This window comes from Cebidichthys violaceus, unplaced genomic scaffold, assembly GCF_023349555.1.
Source record: "Cebidichthys violaceus isolate CVI_PGR_0920_01 unplaced genomic scaffold, fCebVio1.0.p SCAF_22, whole genome shotgun sequence".
Classification (NCBI taxonomy): domain Eukaryota; kingdom Metazoa; phylum Chordata; class Actinopteri; order Perciformes; family Stichaeidae; genus Cebidichthys; species Cebidichthys violaceus.
The window spans coordinates 226,762-249,261 of record NW_027176395.1 but is presented as its reverse complement, the minus strand read 5'-3'; the positions used below and the strand labels follow the sequence as shown (position 1 = coordinate 249,261).

The 22,500-nt window shown below is 45.9% G+C and overlaps 2 protein-coding genes across 8 annotated transcripts in view; both read right to left on the bottom strand.

Annotated features, from left to right (window-relative positions):
• ppp2r5eb (protein phosphatase 2, regulatory subunit B', epsilon isoform b) overlaps nucleotides 1–18,412 on the bottom strand; it is a 36,146-nt gene extending 17,734 nt beyond the window's left edge. The window contains exons 1-2 of one of the 7 annotated variants that reach the window (XM_068717546.1): nucleotides 17,819–18,412; nucleotides 10,927–11,090 (exon numbers count right to left, since the gene is read on the bottom strand). In XM_068717546.1, coding sequence (XP_068573647.1) covers nucleotides 10,927–11,090; nucleotides 17,819–17,847 — 193 coding nt within the window. In that variant the 5' untranslated portion in view covers nucleotides 17,848–18,412. Of the gene's footprint in view, nucleotides 1–10,926; nucleotides 11,091–14,298; nucleotides 14,528–15,651; nucleotides 15,775–17,818 lie in introns of those variants that run through there. The other 6 variants (XM_068717549.1, XM_068717550.1, XM_068717551.1 and 3 more) reach the window with 6 other exon arrangements.
• A 699-nt stretch (nucleotides 18,413–19,111) lies between these two features.
• On the bottom strand, nucleotides 19,112–22,292 carry wdr89 (WD repeat domain 89). The gene is made up of 2 exons (XM_068717784.1): nucleotides 22,151–22,292; nucleotides 19,112–21,766 (listed from the first exon to the last, which is right to left on the bottom strand). The coding sequence occupies exon 2, from the start codon at nucleotides 21,738–21,740 to the stop codon at nucleotides 20,586–20,588; it is 1,155 nt and encodes a 384-aa protein (XP_068573885.1). The 5' UTR covers nucleotides 21,741–21,766; nucleotides 22,151–22,292; the 3' UTR covers nucleotides 19,112–20,585.
• Nucleotides 22,293–22,500: the final 208 nt, after the last annotated feature.

Genomic DNA, 22,500 nt, shown 5'->3' with positions numbered 1-22,500 from the left:
AAAGCGTCCACAAGTAGACGTTGCTTTAAGGGACAAAATGTCCCCTTGTGGGATTAATACAGTAACGATCTATGGTGATAATAATCATGAATGTTAAGGATAAAACATTTCCCTCAAATTCAAGGTATTTGCCCCATAAAACACAATGAAGCGAAGCAAAACAAATGGTTCTGTTTTGTATGTAAATATAAAAAATATTGTTTTTTTCTACCCTGATCATGATGCTTTTCAGGACAGGGTTCCCCCCCGACATGTATCTAGTTCTGGCTGTATCACAACTACAGAAGTTACTTTGGTCTTTATCAAAAGGAAAATACTTCCCTGCCGTGCGTCACTATTCTTAGGTTCTACTGTTACACACACACACACACACACACACACACACACACACACACACAGTGTAAAGGGGAAAACCCCCCATCTATAAAAGCAGTGAGCGGGCTTGAGTTACAGCAGGAGAGAGAGAGAGAGAGAGAGAGAGAGAGAGAGAGAGAGAGAGAGAGAGAGAGAGAGACGATAATGAGACAGAAAGACAGACAGAGAGAAAGAAAGAAAGAGAGAGAGAGAGACATTACGGTGTAATGTATGTGAACACACACACACACACACACACACACACACACACACACACACACACACACACACACACACACACACACACACACACACACACACACACACACACACACACACACACACACACACACACACTGAAGAGGTCTGAACAGAGGAGGTGTAGGTTGGTGGACCAGGAGGACGTGTTGCTGAGGAATGTCACGGCTCTGTGGGTGAGACCTTTGCTCTCATACCTCCTGCTGGTGGCTTCTAATTAACCTTATTTACCCGGAAACAGGCGAGCAGCCTTTATGTCGTTGGTCAATGGAGGAGTCGATAGTTGTGTTCTTGAAGATATCAAAGTAGAGCGTAGATTAAAACATAACACGATATTCTTTCTTGGAGATTCATTCATGTTTTTACTCCCAACATAATCCACATTAGACACAATGAAACCGTTGCTTTGTCGTTTGAACAGAGGTGTAAATATGTAGATATGTAAACACATACTGTATGTAAAGCATCTCCATCCAAACAGAAACTGCGTGTCATGTTTTCCCAGCAGCCACTGCTGTCGCTACTGGGGCCCCATAAGCCACTGGGGTTGAACATTACATAAAGGATTACAGAGAGGAGATGATAAACGCTGACTGTCATAACATCTGTTCTGACAAAACAACGACGACGACAGGGAGACAGACGTGACCCGGCAACATGGCCGCCATCAGCTGTCCATGCAGATCTCTGTGTTGACGTACGTACACACGTACACACACGTACACACACACACACACACTTTTAGCCACAATTATTAGACAGCAGTAAAAGCTAAAACATTAGGGTTTTATTTATTTCTTTACACTCAAAGCTTCTATCGAGTGTTTTGGAATGAAGCTTTGAAAGTCTATCGTCACATATTATTATTATAATAGTCATTTTGTTGAATAAACGTCGACTTTGACGGCTGTAAAGCTCCGGCGCTCTTCTGGATCACGAGTGGAAACAATCGTACGCAGCAGCAGCAGCAGCAGCAGCAGCCGCCACAAAGTGAACCGAATTATACAAATAGTACAACACTAATGCTGTTAGCGTAGCCTGATCTCTATCTGCAACAGACGAATGTTGAATTCTAAAGTCAACATTATGAATGAAGCTTCAAACTATTCGTTACTCAGATTCACACAACAATCGAGCGATTCGTTTTCACCATGAGCTGCTGGTCAGAGCTGCGTATGACGCCGTTAGTCCTGTGCGTAACAGAAGACCTGCGACATATAAATATACGTTCCATGACTGAGATACAATCCAGCCGTGTTCTCGGGTCTCATATAAGCGGCCCTGCGCGGCGCCAGGCTGCTGTCAATCATTAACGCGTGCGGGCATTCTGGGTAAACTTTGCTCCCGGAGACCGCAGCCAACAACGCGGCAGATGGCGGAGCTGCGGAGCTCCAGAGTCACTTTCACTCCCGCGTTCAGGTAACAAGGTGTCGCAGGTGCTGAACGTCTGGATTTACGTCTCTCACTGGGACAAACTATGAGACTCCTGGAAGCTGCTAATGAGAGCAAACGCAGCAGGAAGCTCCACCGACGACGGGCAACTAAATAACTGAAACCTTCTCATTTCTGCCTTAAGAAGGGTGGATTTGGAAACGAAAGCAAAAGTGCTTCTAAGAACAATGAAAGTGTTTTCTTTCTGTAGTTATTCCTTACGTTCATACCGGCCCTTCCTACAATACACAGATCTTATTCTGTGCAAAAACATTTATTCAAAAGTGTATTAGGAAGGAATCTCTTTATGGCAATATAAACGGCATAATTGTGAAGCTATCCTTTAAGAGTGCCCTGGAGCACATTGAACACCAGTAACCCTAAAGAACACCTTCAGATAAAAAGCCCTCCAGCACTTAAACCCAGCTGCTTAGGCCTTCTTCCTCTTCCTCCTCTTCTTCCTCTAAATTTGCCCTTTTTGTTGCTGGAGTGTGGTGTGAACACTCAGCGGGGTCAGAGGTTCCCTGAACCGTCCCGTGAGCGATCAATAAGTTAAAAACATCTCCGACACTCCCGCAGTGAAGGGTTCTCCTCAGCCTTCAGCTGTGTGTGATAGTGAGGCTTGTTGCGTTGGTGGACAGACGCCATCCTTTAAAACAATAATAATAATAATAAAAAAACAGTTGATAATCATTCGTCTGCTTCAGAAACACATCGGATGTTTACAGGGTTTCTGTTTATTTTACACTGTCACATGAAAGCCAGCCTGTAAAAAGACCAGCGAGACTCGAGAGAGCATCCGCTCAGAGTCCGAAACTCAACCGCTGCAGCAGCGAGGACCGATCACCTGGGACCTGGTTTCACACAAAGACCGCGTTCACGAGCCCAGCAGAGGCAGGAACCGGGTCGCTCTCTAGGACTCGCGTAGCAGGAGGTCCACCGGGCAAAACTCAACAAGAAGAGAACAGGTAAGGAGGCACCCGTCCTTCACCTGGGCCAACGCAACACTCTCTGAACACAAAGAAGACACGTGGACATGTTAGCGTCTCCATCCGTACACGCTGATCCACAACGCTGGGGTGGATTCCAGCTGGTTTGGATTTTATTGATTATGGCAGATCTAGAGAAGACTTGTTCTCCCTTTACTTATTCTAGAGTTCGGACCTGTCAAACATCGTCTGGTAGCAGCTTCTCAGAAGTGTGAGTCTCTGTTTTACATCAAAGTAAATGAAATGTCTTGTTGGAAGTCCAACCCTGCGCTTAGCTAGTATGACTTCCATGTTTCCAGACGTGTTACAGACTTCCATTCATCAATAAAAAAAAGCATAACTGATCATGAAAACGATCAGTAGTTGCAACCCAGATAGAAGCTCAGCGGGCCCAACACTTATTCCTTCATGAAGTCCCGGTTCCCATTCAGAACCACTCAAAGAACCACTCAAAACAAACACCGTCCTCCACGTGAGTCACAAAATGTTCTCAGTCCACCTGTGAACTTTCCACCCTCCTCTCCGCCAGCTCAGAAACACTTGTCTTCTGTTACCATTCCCGGTCCATTTTAAGTCTACCTTTCCATCTGCCTCACACAAACACACAGTCCTTGACAGCAGAGGCTAACTTTAACACACAACCCCCCCCCCCCCCCCCCCACACACACACACACACACACACACACACACAGTCACTCACTTAATCAGGTTTCCTCTCCCTGTTCGGCACCAACAACGGTAGAAACCGACAGTCATGGACGTTGCGGTGTGAGCCGCTCTGAGCCAAACATGTGGACCACTGAAGCTCCTTCTTGTGGGCTTGTTTGTAGCGAGTGGGGCTGGGAGAATGTAAAGAGACACCTCGTGGATCAGGTTTCTCCTGAGGGGAGGGAGGACGAGGCGGCACGGTGGTGGGCTTCATCTCAAGTCTCTCGCTTTCCTTCTATTTTCTGCTCCTCTCTCGTCTTCTTTTTTTTTTTTTTTTTTTTTTTTTTTTGCCCAGAGAGGTCAGAGACGGATCAGTCCTCCTTCACGAGGTGGACGTGAGCCGGAGACATGAGGAGAAACTAATTTGGGTCAGAAACGCCGACGACACGCTCGGCCGCATGGGGGGGGGTTTGTCTCCACGGCGCTGCTGAAGGCAGACGTGTGGTCTTCAGGGCGGCGGTGGTCATGTTTGTGCCACAGAGAGACGTCAGCGTGGAGGGAGAGGAGAGAATCCTCCAGGAAAGCTGGGAGGAGAACACTCCGGTCACAGGAGGAGGACATCTTTCTCCTCTCCTCACACGGACTACAAAGCCTCCCTTTAAGTTCATCAGCATGACAACTGTACATTAAAGTACAAAGGCTCTGTTTCCTGTTGGATAACGGCCTTAAACGCATTGGTTCAAGTCTTCTGTAGGAGTTCAGGTGTGCGTTGGCTCATAAAATCGATCTATTATTAGTACATAAATGAATATAGCCATATAATCCTGTGCTTCTATGAAGTTGGCGGGGGTTTGCAAAGAGCATTTAGAAACTGGAAGCTGTGATGCTACCGTAAATAACGTAACAATGGACACATTTTAGGAGGAACAACAAAAATCATTGAGCTTTGTTCTCTTCATGTGTTCAGAACAGAGCTGGTGAAAGGCCTGAAGCAACAGACCCACAATGCAACAGAGGACTTGATATGTGACTTTAATTAAAGGAATCCATCAATGGAGTTTTTTTCTGTTTTTAGTGGTTTGCATTCATATATATATATATATATATATATATATATATATATATATATATATATATATATATATATATATATATATATATATATATATGCATTTTTTGTATATAAAGAAATTTGGGATAAACATGAGGAGATGATATGTTTTTCCTCCCTCTCTCCTCGTCCCTCTCTCCTCGTTCCTCTCTCCTCCTCCTCCTCCCTCCCTCCCTCTCTCCTGTTTGCATTCCTTGCTCCATCTCCGTGGAAACCCTCACAGAAGCTTAAGCTATGCAGCAACTGTGACATGTATGTAAATGAGAGGATATGATTCCTCCTGTACATTCACAGATCAGACTCTTCTCACACCACGGAATATGAACACCGTGTGATGCCCGTTTGTTGCTATGCCAACTCTTCTGCTAACCGGAGGAGCTGGCTGCCAAAATTTCCTCCCGTCTTCTTCTTCATGTTTATTACTTTAGAGGAAACTTCTCTCCACACACATGCTCCAGTAACGGCAGCACAGAAACCCTTCAACCTGTTCAACCTGAGGGCCTTGCTCAAGGGCAGTTGGCCAGTAGTTGGTGAAAGCGTCGGTCCTCCCATTCATTTGAATGTAGGTGGTGCGTTTAGACTGCGGCGGTGGAGACCACGGGGGACGGCGCAAGGAAAGAGAACGCCGGCAACAAGTTGAAATCAACTTCTGGAGAAAACGCAACGAGACGTCACGCTGCGTTGTCCAATCACGTGACAGGAAGTAGAGCCTCGCTACGCTGGTTACCGCTGCGAGACTCAACGCCGGTTTGAGAACACTTGTTTGAGTTTGCAAACAGGAAATGGAGGAAACGGTCCGGGTCAGGGGTTAAAGTTCAACCAGCCGACATCCAGGTCTACACATTAGAGGTCCAGCAGCACGTTTATTGGTCCTGAACCCCCAGTGAGAGACTGGACAAAGACCGATAAACCTAACTTTTAAATAAACTGAATGAGTCCGTTTCATCCTGACTGAGGTCCTAACGTACTGCAGCACTGAACCACAACACGGCCGACACACAGTCCCGGGGTTCTCTTGTTAATTATACACTTGTTGGATGTTGTGAACAGGATGTTGGTTTCAGACACAACACCAAACCGGTGGTGTCAACACAGCCGGCAGCGAGCAGCTTGTTTGAGCTCGTTCACCGTGACGTCAGAGTCTCTCGGATTGACTGGACTGTAAAGGTCGCGGCTTTATCGATAAGCTTTCACACTAAACCTCGAGACGGAGCTGAAGGAAGAAAAAGCCTCGTAGTTAGAATAAACCACACGTCTGACCCGTTCTACAGCCTCAAGTCACTCAACGCCGTGAAGCCAGGCACTAAAGAAGCTCTGGGATTTTGTCAATCTGAGACCTGGATTTCAGTACAGTTCGAGGTCCATCCTGGTCCTGTAAATACAGGACCAAAACTCTCTGCTGAACACAGGGGCGTTGGTTTTTGGTATGAAGTGAAAATCTACTGGGTCTATTGTGAGAATTCCTCCAGCGTGCGTCATCCTTTTGCCCGAGGATCTCCCCCCTCCGAGGAAGCTGCGCCCTCCTGGTCTTCCTCTGAAAAAACGTCTGAGAACGGCAGGCTTTATGTAAGCCACCGAGCTTCACCGAGACCCTGCTCGTCATTCTCTGGCTGAAGTCTGACCTGTGACGGTGACTAACCCACGAGGAGGAGGAGGAAGAAGAAGAGGAGGAAGAAGAAGAAGAAGAGGAGGGGGAAAAGATGCAATTTGTGCATCTTGATGATGTGCTTTCCCAGCACAGCTGCCCAGATGCACGCCCACCTCTACTGCTGATGTGTACATGTGTACCTCAAGGCGGGAGGCGAACGCGGAGAGATTATGGAAATGAAGAGGAAGAAAGAAAAAGAGAGAGACAGAGAGAGAGACAGAGAGAGAGAGAGAGACAGAGAGAGAGAGAGAGAGAGAGACACAGAGAGAGAGAGACAGAGAGAGAGAGAGAGAGAGAGAAAAAGAGAGAGACAGAAACAGACAGAGAGAGAGATAAGGAGAGAGAGACAGAGACAGAGAGAGAGACAGAGAGAGAGATAAAGAGAGAGAGAGACAGAGAGAGAGAGAGAGAGAGAGAGAAAAAGAGAGAGACAGAAACAGACAGAGAGAGAGATAAGGAGAGAGAGAGAGACAGAGACAGAGATAAAGAGAGAGAGAGACAGACAGAGACAGAGAGAGAGATAAAGAGAGAGAGAGAGAGAGATAAAGCGAAAGAGAGGCAGAGAGAGACACAAAGAGAGAGAGAGACAGGGAGACAGGGAGACAGAGAGAGAGAGAGAGAGAGAGAGAGAGAGAGAGAGAGAGAGAGAGAGAGAGAGAGAGACAGGGAGACAGAGACAGAGAGAGAGAGAAAAGCAGCTTCCTCCATGAGAACGATAAATGAATTTGCATCTCAACAGGAGAATGAAGTGAAGAACAAGCCGGAGAGGTTTGTTTTGTTTTTGTTGAGTTGTGGCTGGAAAATACAGAAAAATAAGAATCCCGTCTCGCTGCCTCGCTCACTGATAACATCCTCTACGCCTATTGAAAAATGAATGGAAAGCAAGAAAACAGGAAATCCTTTTTTTGCAGAAACAGCGGATGTCATGCTTTGTTTTTTTTGTTTTTTTCTTTCTTTATTAAAGCGGCGTAGAAATAAAAGATGCATCTTCCTTATGAATCAAAACAGTGCCGAGAAATCCTGCAGCTCTGTATTCACAGCAGGAGAACGTCGACTTCAAACGGAAGAGCAGACGTGTCTGCAGAGCATTTACAGGAAACAACAACAAAAGAATCTTTGATCTAAAAGAACGACGGAGGAAACAAATAAAAATAGAATTGTAAAAAAGAACAATCTTAAAAACAGAAAGGTATACGTCCCTGACCTCTTTCCCTGGACGCTGGTGTAACACAGACACACCGCTCCCTCAGTCACACGACGCTGAGAGAGCAGAGGAGCTCCAGAGGTAGGAGAGCCTGAAGGCCACACGTGTGTTACGGTCGTCCGAGGTGAGCCTCCTCCTCTGATCAACAGAGAGTCTGACGTTCATCCGTGACTTCAAAAGTTCACAGCAGACGAGCGGAGGAGGAGAACTCATCCCTCGTTCTTCCACTTGGTTTAGATATGCAGTCGGAGGTGAGCGTGGTGGTCTTGTGACCAGACGGAAGGTCTCCAGAGACGTAGACCCCAACGACTCTTATCGTCCAGGGAATTGAGAAACACGCTTATTAATATTATATTCCATTCAGCCAATAGATCGCGATCTTCAGCGGTAGTGTTGCCGTCTGGTCTATGTTTCTCTGCACAAGCTATTAATAACAATATAATTCATATCATATTTACGGTCATGATTTGATTCTAACGTGAGACTAAATTTGAGTCCCACACAGGCCAAAGCTTTTCACATTCCTACACCTCTTCCTGTCTTTCTTGAGTTTCAATTGAGGAGGAACAAGCGAGGTTTTTAAATCACGTACTCGTTCCACAGAACCGTCACCGAGCGAGAGAGACAAGGTCGCTCGTTGACCGGACGTCGTTAAAAAAAAAAAAAAAGGGAACGGCTTGGCACATTAAATGTCTTTCTTCCTGAGCAGAAGCAAATCTAAAAACAGAGAAGCTTCCAAACGCTACACCTGGTCAAAGCAGAGAGAGTCTCCTCTCAAAGTCCTCCATGAGCCTCAAGCTCAGTCTGAGAGCTGAGCTGCAGACTCCACCACTCTCAGCTCATCGCGCAGATTAACGTGAATAAAACAGGATAATAAACTTTCACATCGGCCTCCACATCCAGCAGCAGCCTCGCAGCGCCACACAGAGCACCGTGTTCACGCGGCACAGAGCGTCTCCGCGGGAACAGAGCAGCAGCACTTGTTGATTCACAGATCTGTTGATCGTTGATGATGCATATTAATGTTATAGTAATTTATACTAACTTTTTTTGTATAAAATATTACATGAATTTTCAAACTGGTTTTGCATTTACCAAAACCAGTTTCTGTAATGAAGCAGAAACGAGACATCGTGCTCTCGAGGAACCGTGGTTCTCTCCAACAATTCTTCTTCATCAAACCGTGTGTACTTCTGCTGAGGTCAACAGGACCTCTGTGTGACTAGAGGGTGGAGGTCAGGTGTGCTCGTACGAACGTAGAGGTTTGCATAAGGACAGCACACACACACACACACACACACACACACACACACACACACACACACACACACAAATACACCCACTGTAGTATATAAACACAGCTCAGGGCTCCTGATTATAAGCCCCGCCCTGAGAAAGGAACCAGGAAGTGGTTTTCCATTAAAACTCTTCACGCAGATGACGGATCCGTCTGGTTTCTGTGTGGCAGCATTCCTGCTGTCAACGTCAGTGTGAAACGTGGAGGTGTCTCATTGTGTATTACTACGCCCAAGTGCATACCGAGCATCGCCCAATTATGTACAATACACCGCTTATTAACACACCGGCATTCCTTAACTGACAAGTCAGAGACAATGGAGCACGGTGCCATCTCCAGTGCCAAATAAATAACAAAACGTCACAAAAACATGCCGTAAAAATACAGAAATCTGCTTAAATCAAGGACAGTGGTCCTAAACCTGAGGGCTGCTGGTCAATGCTGGTGAGCTGGTCTAACTTAAAAAGGTGAGCTTAACCTTAAGAGAGCTAGGTTGTGGCTAGTCTAGAGGCTACACCCCCCCCCTTCACTTTAGACACTGGGAGCTCGGCCCGAGTCTTGGGGAGTTGTCGCCCATTTTCACCGACAAACAAACCGTTTCAACGCTGTAATCGTATCGCTAACCCCGCTAGCACCGCTCATAGACGAGTCAATGGCACGGCTCGCTAACGCCGCTAGCACCGCTCATAGATGAGTCAATGGCACGGCTCGCTAACGCCGCTAGCACCGCTCATAGACGAGTCAATGGCACGGCTCGCTAACGCCGCTAGCACCGCTCATAGACGAGTCAATGGCACGGCTCGCTAACGCCGCTAGCACCGCTCATAGACTAGTCAATGGCACGGCTCGCTAACGCCGCTAGCACCGCTCATAGACTAGTCAATGGCACGGCTCGCTAACGCCGCTAGCACCGCTCATAGACTAGTCAATGGCACGGCTCGCTAACGCCGCTAGCACCGCTCATAGACTAGTCAATGGCACGGCTCGCTAACGCCGCTAGCACCGCTCATAGACGAGTCAATGGCACGGCTCGCTAACGCCGCTAGCACCGCTCATAGACGAGTCAATGGCACGGCTCGCTAACGCCGCTAGCACCGCTCCCACAGTCTGGATGTTTAGCAAAGAGGACGTTGGCGTATCTTAAAGACGATGAAACGTATCAGTGTTCGATCAGTGAATCCATACAGCGAGCTCACGAGGCTACATGTGCACGTGGTGAATGTCTGACATGAACATTTAAAAGATGAACCGACATGGTTTCTCTACATCGGTGACACAGGCGGCAGCACCGCCCCGTGTGATCATCGTGATCATCTACTGTCAGACAGACACGGCGAGATTCTAACAAACAGAAATAACCGGCTCAGGTTCAGCAGCTCTGGTCACCGCTGCACCGGTTTCACAAGAACCTCTGGGCTCAAAACGACGGCGTCTCTGTGCAGAGCTGCACAGAGAACCTGGTTCACGTGTTCAAAGGACAACCTGTGGGGAGAGGTGCTGCTAATCCACTGCAAAACAACACATCTACTGGCGATCCTTAAGTCTTTAAAGACACCAAATATTTCAAGGAGATTTGTGTAGAATTCTGCAAAAAAATAATAAAAAAATACGCAGAATATTTCACATGCAACAGAAGGTGATTTGAGAGGACGTTATTCTTCATGTGGTTGTCCAAGGACGAAGCTCACTTTAGGTCACACCTGCTTAAAAAAGGTGCTCTATTGTGAAATGTGCTTTACGGTGATTTTGTGAGGCAGTGAAGGCACCACGGATATCTACGAGGTACTTTAAGATCAACTTTAATTCACAATTAAAAATGTAAGTGTGCCATAACCAACGGAATGTGAGTACTTTCACAGCTACTCAATGTTAGTGTTTGGATGCGTTGTGTCTGTCTCTCTCTCTCTCTCTCACACACACACACACACACACACACACACACACACACACACACACACACACACACACACACACACACACACTTACCCTTGAGCAGTGGTAAGGGCGTGAGCTCGATGGGTTTGCCCTGAGAGCGGAACTGGGACGAGCTCTGCGACCGCTTCTGCTTGGCCTTCCTGACAGACTTCCGTGAAAATCCGTCCACTTTGTCCACAGATGGAGACGTGGTGGCTGCCGAGGACATAGCCCTGCTGGGAGAGACACACGGGGGGGGGGTTAACACGATCACATTAGACATGCGTTCAGAGAGCGCTCGGTTCACTGAGGGCACAGATTAACCACAGAGAACCGACAGCTTTACTCGACTGCAGCTGGACTTCAATCAGTTTCAGGATGTCAGACACACATGAAGCAGCTCCAGTTCATGTAAAGACACCAAAACAAGGGACAGCAGAATGTTAGGAGCCTCCAAGTGTTCAATATCAAACACACTATGACTAAAAAGAATCGATAAATTGTGAAACTATTTGATTCATTATTCAAACTCAACTCATTATTATGAAAATGGTATTTCAACACTGTTATTTTCATAACAAGAGGGTTTTATTTGGAGTTCTTTCTTATTATAGACATTATTTCAATATTTTTGAATATTATTAAATCTATAAAAAAAAAATTCAGCCAATTGTAATAAGCTTAAGTTTCTATAATTGGACATAATCTTATTATTCATTAATATGATTATTCCACATTGTCTTATGGGTCCATGAGTACGCAGATTAAATTATTATTATTGTTGATCAAATCACACATTTTGATCCATTATCATGCAGCTCCACAGCCACGGGCTTTGTTTTGGTTGTGAGTTCAAGGAAGCAAAAAGAAAACAAACACACCCCCCACCCCACCCCCCCAACTCCATCAGCCCCCCTTCCTCCAGCGCTTTATTAGCCTCACAACAAACCAGTGCAGCCACAGCAGACCGCCTCATTGTCCCAGCATGGAGCTCCATTTAGTTACAGTACACAAAACACACCACCTTCCTACCTGCCAACAGACCATCACACACACACACACACACACACACACACACACACACACACACACACACACACACACACACACACACACACACTCTACCCACAACAATGGAGTTTCGGCTGCGAGGCGTCGCCACAGCGAGAGGAAGTGGAGGAAGCGTCGGCCGGCTGAGTGTTCGCCGCTGATTACGTCTTGACACAGAGCCGCAGCAGAAGTCACACTATTCAACACCCAACTACATGTCATGAGCCGCGGCCTGAAGGCTCATCTGTCACAAGAACTATTCTCTCACTCTTTAACTGGAGACACCGATGTCCACAACAACTCAGCCGGATGACGCAAAAGGCCGGAGTAGAAACCAAGGAGAGACTCCAGCAGGACTCATTACGCAAGAATAGAAGACGTGAAAGAGACGCGCCGCAGGCCGCACTCTGCTGCTCTACAGCTCCCTCTCAAAGTCACACAGGCAGCCGTACAGTGTGTCCACCAGGCCTCGTGGACAACAGAGTGGACACACGCACGCGCGCGCGCGCGCACGCACACACACACACACACACACACACACACACACACACACACACACACACACACACACACACACACACACACACACACACACACACACACACACACACACACACACACTGCTGCCTGAGGAGACGGAGGACACCAGCAGACAGTGGAAGCCTCTTTACAAGCCGCCTGAGGCTGCACAGCCCATCCATCATCATGTCCAGGACTCTGCAGTGTTAAATAAATGTGATTAATGTTTGCAGAGTAGCATCGCATCCGTCTGCGCGGTTACAGGCCGACGATGCTGAGAGACAGAGACAGGAGGACGATCGCAATCAAAGCCGACCACAGAGAGTGAGGAGAGCTAGAGGACAGTCACAGCTTAAGCGACCAGTGGGACACATCAGAGAGAGACGACGCCCCGAATCCACCGATCTAACAGGGAAAACAGGAAGTCTTACATTTGGCTGAGACTTATATTATTATAATAAAAGAATAACATGGAGGCTCCGTAATCTGCACCCATAACAGCAACAACTCCATTCCTCCAACAAACACATCAGTTGTGTCTCCTCCTGCTGCTCTGGCCTTCACAATAAAAGCCCCTTAAAGTCTTCACTGAGCAACGCAACCAAACATGATTAATGCCAACATGTCTGGAGCTGCAGCAATTAGTTGCAGACATCATTTCAATACATTATTAAATAATTATTAACATCAGCATCTCATAAAAAGGTGAGGATTTGCTGTTTTATAGAATTATAAATTAAATATCTTTGCATAGTTTTATCAGAAAACCAATACAAAGCCCTAAACATGTCTAAAGTCCAGTATTAAGTAGAGCTCAGGGGATTCACTGCTACAACCTACGGACCACAGATTCACAGACGGCAAAACCAATTCCATGTAGAGAACAGAGTCGTCCGTCAAAGCCGCTCACTGCCTGCTCTCTCATGAGCACACAGCTGCTAACGAGCAGCACCACGGCGGGGAAACACCAATCCGTCTCATCGCGGCTGTGCCAATTCACCATTAATCTGTGAATCCTGCTGCGTGGCGACAACACATCAAATGAATTGTACATCGGCTTCGCTAGTTGACAGTTTTGCCGTTCAAAACTTTGGCACAGAGATATTCAAAATGCTATCCGAAAGCATCTTCAGGCCTGAGTGAAAACACAACGAAGAGCAGGCGAAGCAGGACGGGAGCCTCTGAGAACCACCTTCAGCCTGAGATTATCTCCAGCTCACGGCACACTGGTCCACACCTTCGGGACAAGCAGGTTGTTATTCCTGGAAGCAGCTCGATCCACTATTTCAGCAGCTGAAGTCAAATATCCCAGAAACTAAATGAAGTTCACAGGCTACACGGGAGACTTCCTGTTCCAAACCATGGCTTTAAGAAGAGACACAGAGCTGAAACAACTAGCTGGTTAATTCACTAGTGGATGGCCAGAAAATTTAACTATTCAAATAATAGTTTTAGTCTCGTTGCAGCTTCTCCAATGTGTGTGTGTGTGTGTGTGTATATATATATATATATATATATATATATATATATATATATATATATATATATATATATATATATATATATATATAAACTAAGCCAGCAGGTTTAGAAACACAACCCTCACCTATGTGATACAACTTTAAATCTCTACGAGGACGACGTTAACGCAGCCGGGCGGCTTTATTCAGATCAAAGGAACTCCGTCTGCTGCGTTCGAGGACGCGTCGGTGAAGACGTACGTCTCCATCGGCCAGAGACGACTCTCAGCACCGTCAGCACCAACAACGGATACTTGAGGAGCTACCGATGATTGTTAATGCTTCCACCACCTGTAGAAGAACTACAATCATTCTCCCTTCAGAAAATCTTTAAGCAAACTGGAGCCGGGCTTACCTGTGCAAAGGGGCACTGGAATCCCCATTAATAACCATCAGTCCCTCTCTCTCTCTCTCTCTCTCTCTCTCTCTCTCTCTCTCTCTCTCCCTCTCTGTCTCTCTTCCTCTCCGACTAGACGGCTAATGGCGAAAAACACTCCAGTGCAACCACAACACACGAGGGGGAGCAAGACGACGGCGGCCGGTCAGGCGTACGGCAACCAGAGCCGTTCCTCTCTTACATAAGAGACCAGATGACATCCAAACAGGCTTTAGGGAGGGTGGGATTAAAGAACAAGGAGGAAGGAGAGAGGAGGGGGCAACAGAAAAGGGAGGAAGAGGAGGGAGGGAGCTGCCGTTTCGACAGGAAGTCAACAAATAGGCATAAGTGTAGAGGGACAAACGCGTACATGAAAACACACACACACACACACACACACACACACACACACACACACACACACACACACACACACACACACACACACACGAGAGATAAAGAAATAAAGAGAAAGCTCAGGGATCTCTAGTCCAAAGGTAAAAAAATCACAAGAGCTGCAAAAACCAGAGGAACTTTAACTCTGAATACTTGGTGTCCACTAAACCAGGATCACAAACGTAAAGATGAACAAGCAGGTAGAGGAATTTAATCTGATTTCACACCTTTAACTTCTACCTTTAACTCCATGGAGACAATATTCAAGCTACATACACGACATGTATGCTTCTATATAGTCCAATAAATGAAGAATATCATCATCATCTGCTGAGACACACTGAGGACTTTCCTCTAAAGTGTCCTCCCTCTAACAATCATCAGTTCCTACAGTCTTTGGTGACGCTTTTAAACATCTTGTTTTGTCCAACCAACAGTCCATAACCAGAGATATTACGTAACAGAACAGCATTTATCATGACTGAACAGTATATGAAGTTCAAGACGTGTGCATAATGAGGAGGACAGGTTTGATTGGACCACTGACGTTCTTAAGGACAAATAAAAGAGTATGGTTATTATCTATTACTCCACACAGACTCACTTCTAGAGCTATAACACTACGCACACGCAACAGATTCATATTCAATATCGGTAATTACAAAAGGTGGAGCTACATCCTGCATGACAAACGCAGGAACCGTCCTCAGAGGAATGTACTCAGTTAAAGACAAACACTTTGCAGCCAGAACCAAGCCAGTGTCAAGCCCATCACAGCAACACGTTATTAATGCACAACAAGAGTCCAGGTTGGTTTTGTTTTTTTCACATATCAGTTTCCTAGAGGAGCCGATAAATGGACGAGTGGTCCCAGCACTAATTATTACATCAGCACGAATCCCAGGTATGTTATCTAAAGATTCTTCTCGTACTCACTTCTTCCTCAGAAAGTCTCCTGATGCCATCACGGACCCAATGCTGCAATCTGACAGCAACTTCTAAACTGGTATGATTCATTCATGAGATAATTACACTGTTCACACAGTCGAGAAGAAATGAACTCAGCAACTTACACACACACACACACACACACACACACACACACACACACACACACACACACACACACACACACACACACCCCTGATAAGAGTGAGGTAATAACTACACCAGCAACCATCATAAACACAGGAGACTTTGGATTCAAAAACCTTGGAGACGAACAACCAGCGTGACAGTACCAAACCTAGGAGTGTACACACACACACACACACACACACACACACACACACACACACACAGCAAATACCATCACATGTAATGCATAAGGCCACACCTGGACTCTGGCATGCTGACAGGGCAGAGGCCAGGTAGAAATAAAAAAATAAAAATAAAAGTCAGTGTTGGAAAGTTACTCAGTTACTCTACTCAAGTACTGCACTTAAGTATAATTCATGGTACTTGTATTTCACCTGAGTATTTACCTTTTCTGCTACTAAATACTGTACTTTTTACTCCTCTACATCTATTTTGTTACTTTGCAGATTCAACAAAATATAATCAACAATACAATAAGATGCATCATTATGTGTTCAAATCACATTAGGAGGAAAATCCACAAGCTAGCAAAGTTCACCTGGAACAGAGTATTTCTACTTTTACTTAAACTCTGAGTACTTCTTCCTCATCTCTTCATATCTCTCACTCTTCATCACTACGTTTCTACGTCTCATCATCATCATCATCATCATCGTGTCACCAGCGTCACTAGTGGTGACGATCTCTCTCTCTGACTGGTTTTACATCCCAGCAGACAAGATGTTGAAACTGTGTTGGTTTTCTAGAACAAACCACAAAACGTGACATATTTAGAGTTTGTCAAGACTTCGTTATCTTGGAGCAAAGCCAGTCAAAGTTCATATACCTGATTATCGCCTCACGTTTGACCTTTGGCTTCACTTGACAGGAAGAAAGCTTAAACCTGTCTCAGGACAAAGCAACAAATAAAAACGTGCCCAGCTCAACCCTGGAAACAAACAGACAAACTTCAACTCTGAATACTTTGTGTACACTAAACCCGTGTGATTTGTAGGGACACAAGCGTAAAGATGAACAGGCAGAGGAATTTAATCTGACTTCACACTGCAACCTTTAACTCCATGGAGACAATATTCAAGCTACAGCACGACATGTGTGCTTCTATATAGTCTAATAAATGAAGAATATCATCATCTGCTGAGACACACTTTGAGGACTTGTGAAAACATGTCCTGCAACTAACAATCATCAGTTCCTACAGTCTTTGGTGACGCTTTTAAACGTCTTGTTTTGTCCAACCAACAGTCCATAACCAGAGATATTACGTAACAGAACAGCATTTATCATGACTGAACACAAGACACTGAGAGAAATGTTCTTAAAATAATATATGAAGTTTAAGACGTGTGCATAATAAGGAGGACAGGTTTGATTTAAACAACCTGGAAAAAGATCATTACTCATTTAAACACAATAAAGATTATATCCATTCAGAGTGATTTCATGTTACTTATTCAAACATAATAAAGAGTACATCCACTGATGTTACTTATTCATTGTTACCAGCTGTAAAAACGTTATGCCATCAGCGGCATGAGGTAAAAAATGAAGCCGTTTAGGAGGAGCCATGTTGGGGCCTGGCAGCAGCAGAATATTCAAAACTTGACAGTTAGCTAGCAAGCTAGCATGCTAACGATAGCTGCCCGATTAACCGCTACAAAGCGTCTGAATTTAACGCTTAAATCGTTTAGCTAGTTGTCTCTTCAGAGCACACAAAGCATTTTAATACAACTAACTTTACAACAATGCAGCCTTTTTTAAGAAAGCTGTCCAGGTTTGTATTTTAGAAAACGGCATTTTTTTAACGTTAATGCTAACAGCTATCGCGGGTTAGCTCAAGTTGAACATGTAGCTTTTAGCTTGTTAGCTAGCCTTAGCTTGTTAGCTAGCCGCTTGTCAGCTAACCTTAGCTTGTTAGCTTTAGCTTGTTAGCTTTCGGTACATTCTTGCCAACACAAGATATTAAAACATTGTTTACATTGTGTTGCTAATAAAATAACGTTACCTGGGCGGACTTGGGCGATCACCCATCATCTCCCAGATGTAAATACAGAGAAGAGGGGGTTCAGTGCTAATGCTAATGCTAACTGACAGACAGACTTTTTGGGTTGTCCCGAGTCCCGACCCCCGTGAGCACCGACAAGCTGCAGCCGACCGAGAGAGTGGCTGTTAGCTTCTCCAATCGAAGTACTTTACCTTGATCCTTATGTGGTTTCGCAACGGTAGATAGACGGCTTGCAGAGGAGTTATCCTATGTTTTCCTACCTAATAAACCTCCAGCTCGGTGTGCAAAACAAGCCTTTTTTTACCCCCAAAACAGCAGGAAAATCTGGCCCTGAAACAGCCAAAACCCACGAGTACCTTTTTTTTTTTTCTCTCTCCTTCCAACGGAATAATCCTCAAACTCCCATTAATAACAAAACACGGCTATATATATATAAAACGATTAAGTTAACGCAATTACATTCCTGTTCCTGATTCAATTACTTGTCTTCCCCCAAAACCCCCGGGAGGATAATTTTTGGTGTTTCTCCTTTAGCTCGTTTATGATTCGGGGCTGTTTCTTTTTCACCCTATTGTCAACACACATAACAGAAAACGTGCTTGACGCGTTAAAACTCGACGTACGACGGCGATTGGACGTAAGGGAGCGGCGTCGCGGCGCTGTGATTGGACGAGAGGAGGTGTCAATCAAAAGAATCTTTTGAATCCCGTCGGTTAGGTTGAGGAGGAGAAGGGACAAGGAAAAAGATATATCGGAGGCTGAAAAAAAAGAAGAAGCGAAGCGTGTGTCTCCTCCGCACAGCGTGCAGGAATGAGGCTGAACCAGTCCGAGGCCCAGCCCTTTTCCTCTGCACTTTATGTCATTTACGGCGCATTTGACCCACCATTTACTGCACGTTTACTGTATTTTATTTACAGCCCGCTGCTGCGTTACGAGTGGATCTCTGTGCAAAGCGTCCGAGATTAGAGAGGGACGTGTTAGCAGGAAGAAGAGTTACATAACTATAATATATCGGTCTACTGTGAATATTAGCCGGTGCTGGAGCACGTCCATGGGCGTGCGTGTCTGGACGTGAAGGGGTGGCTCAGTTGCGGATGTCTGCAAATTCATTCATTTTTTTATATTTTATATTCAAAGAAAAGTTAAGAACAAATTCTGCAGCCTTTCTAGAAAAGAATAGAAATATAGTCTGCTGTAATCAACTATACTATACTCAACTGCTGTGGAAAACATGAAAATAATAGAATTGTTTGCTCAAAAAATGCATTTTATTGTCTGCTAGTAAGGGTTTAATATAATATTGGATATTTGCTTTAAAAAAAATCATAAAAGTGCATCTTCTCTAGAAGAATTTCCTATAAAATGAGCTCTTCTGTTCATGTAATATCATGTAATAATGTAATGACTCTCACCACCATGTCAATGTGTTTCTAAACTTTGATTTATTAAAACAATAATCCCTGAATCCCCCTAAAGAACCACTGAACATCCATTAATGTTTCTAGTGCGAGTGAAGATGTTGCGGTTCGACCGCTGACACAGACGCACACTCGCACTGCCAATCATGTTATTCCACTCGTTGCTATTTGAGAGCGAAAGCTGCTCCCTCAGCGGGATCCTGCTGAGCCGGGCGGCTCTGGTGACTCCCAGGATGTGACGCAGTGACGTCAGCTTTAAAGTGGAAATATCACAACCAGGAACACGTCACAATAATGGACCTCCTGACAAATGAGTTCACTTTTATTATTGTATATTTAAGGAAACTTAAAGTCCTTAAAAGTATTTCATGTTCATCCCAAACGAGTTACGGCATTGTAACTGGAATCAATGGAATTTATTTTGTTACTTTTCCAGCGTTAACTTTATAACTTAAAACTGGTATTCGGTGTGGAAAGACGACACATGGCTGCTCCACAGATTTACTCCCTGTATTAATATACAATCTGGATCTGGATCTACTTTTTGGATCAGGAAAATGTTTCTTTAATACCAGGAGTGAATGCAAACGTGAGTGCATCAGATGTCACTGTGTGAATAAAGATGTGAACCAGATGTAAAGGTAAACGGTCACATCGTGTCTCTGTTCAATAACATTTAAAATGTCTCGCTTCTGATGCAGGTAATAAATAAATATTGATCAGAGAAATCACAGACTGTAAAGTTAACGTGCAAAATATAGATTTAAAACACACTTATACAATAATAAGTGTTTCTATTGGCCGATCGGGAACATCCGTCTGGGAGTCTACAGGTCTACACCGAAACAGGAAACACTTTCTCAACCGGAGTCAGGAGGCAACCTCCGGGTCTGAAGAGTGAAGTCAAAGCTTCATGTGTTAAAGCTGCATTCTCTCTAGTGTCCACCAGGGGGCGACTCCTCTGGTTGTATAGAAGTCTATGAGAAAATGACCAATAGACCATAAAGCAGGGGATGCTTTAGGGGCGGGGCTACACGGTGATTGACAGGTCTCTACCAGAAACGTACACGGCGTCTCTACGTCACTCCTCCTCAGTCCAGATGTGATCACTTCCTGTTCACTGGTTGCAAAAAACCAAGATGGCGACGGCCAAAATGCTGAACTCAAGGCTTCAAAACATGAGTGACGTCACGACGACTACGTCCACTTCTTCTAAACAGTCTGTGGTAACGATTGAATATTCAGAAAAGTGAAATGTAAATGTACCTTTATGAACTGTAAGAACACAGTAGTGGTTTACGTGTCAGACTGAGACAAGAGGTGTGAAACAGGAAGTGAGCAGCCATCAGTCAGTGCAAATCAGTATTTTGAGTTTCCTTCTTTTCTCTCCGGTAGCCGTGTTTTTTATGCGGTCTGGATTTGAGCCTCAAAGCGGTCTCGCTCTTCATGGACTCCCTTTTCCCCGTCGTGAGCTCCCCCCCCCCTGGTTTCCACTGCAGCAGCTGGGCGTCCTCCCCCCCCGTGACGAGAGTCTCCCCCGCCGCGTCCCACAGGAAGCAGCGCACCGTGGAGGCGTGGCCTCCCTCCAGGGTCCTCAGCAGACGAAGCCCGCCGCCGTCGCACTCCATCAGGTGGAGATCCCCGCCGTTCATCCCGCCGACCACCAGCAGCTTCTGGGCCTCCTCCAGCCACCGGCCCCCCACCAGGTAATCCACGGCCCCGCCGTCGGCCATCAGCGGCAGGCCGCGAGCGTCCGAGGTGCTGAAGACGGTGAGCGGCTCGTCCGTGTCCAGCTGGCCCAGGTCCCACAGGTGCAGCCCCTCGTCGTGGCTCAGGCACAGCAGCCGGGTGTAGTCGGCTCCGGACCAGCAGACCGAACCGGCGGACGATTCGCTGTTGCAGGTGAGCAGCAGCGCCTCCTCCTCCGCCCCCCGGCTCAGGTCGAAGACATTCACCAGGCCGTCCGTGGAGCCGGACGCCAGGCGGTCGTTCTCCCGAGGGTGGAAGCGCACCTGTGTGATGTCGTCGCTGTGCGACTCGGAGTACACCCCGAGGAGCCCGCCGCCGGGTTTCCTGACGTCCCAGAACACCAGGAAGCTGTCTTCTTCGTTGACCTGCTCGGTGCCGCCGCACAGCAGCGTGTCGCCGCAGCTCAGGTCGAAGCTGCAGTAGCTGTGCGCCGGGTCGCTTTTAAACACCTGGGCCGCCTCTGTACCGGGGCGGCGGACGTCCCACCCCCGGACCGTCCCGTCAGCGGAACCAGAGTAGAGGAGGTCAGGGGAGGCGTGGGAGAAGACAACCCCACACAGAGGCCCGCTGTGGCCCCGACACTCCCCCACCAGGTTCAGGGAGTCCTTGTTGTGGAGGCGGATGGTGAAGTTGGAGCAGGACACGGCCAGCAGGCCGGCCGGCTGCAGGGCGACGTCCAGCAGGTAGGTGGGCTCCTCGGGGCGACACCGCCGAGCGATGGACAGACCTTTGAGCTTCTCCTCCAAACCCTCCATGGCAGCTCAGAGAAGAGTCAACGCCGCTGAGCAGGAAGAAGAAAATCACAGATGTAATGTTGACATTTTGCAATCACACAATCTGCACAACAATAACTAATTATTCATATAAATTAGCTTCTTATCTCCTGCAATAACTGTCGTCTGCTGGTTGTGACAGATGCCGAATTATGCACAGCTGCATATGTATTTGTAAGGGTTATGAATCATATTCAATGTGATGTTAATTTTAAAACAACAGAAACAATAAATACACCTTATTTTAAATAAAGTCTGGCATTGGGTGCTTCACCTTTGAGAGATTCGAGCAGACAATCACCGTTTTAATCCGTTATTACGTGTATTATGAGCTGTTATTAATGCGTTATGAGCTGTTATTAATGCGTTATGTGTTTATAAGTTCAACCTACCTCCTTGCCGGAAATGTCCACAACCGTTAAAACATGAACTTCCGTTAACTGGTATCGGACTATAGTAGAATATAACAAACTATTTTAACGTCAACGTTCACTACATAAAGTCGTACACATCGCCGGTAATGTCATCGCGCGACTTCAGCGGAAAACAAGCATGGTGGAAAAACTCCGTGTCACAATATTTACAGCCGGGTCGGAACCGTTCCTCGATCAAAGGTTCCGCTTGGTGTCAGAAAGCAAGTATTCATAAAACATAAATACTGTTTCGTGAATTTTAGACAAATAAGAAACTGACCTATCATAAAACATTGTGGCTCTCTGTCTAATCAAATATTGTTTAAATT

Excerpts from the sequence above, each read along its gene's own strand:
- wdr89 (XM_068717784.1), bottom strand. The coding sequence starts at position 21,740 with ATGGAGGGTTTGGAGGAGAAGCTCAAAGGTCTGTCCATCGCTCGGCGG.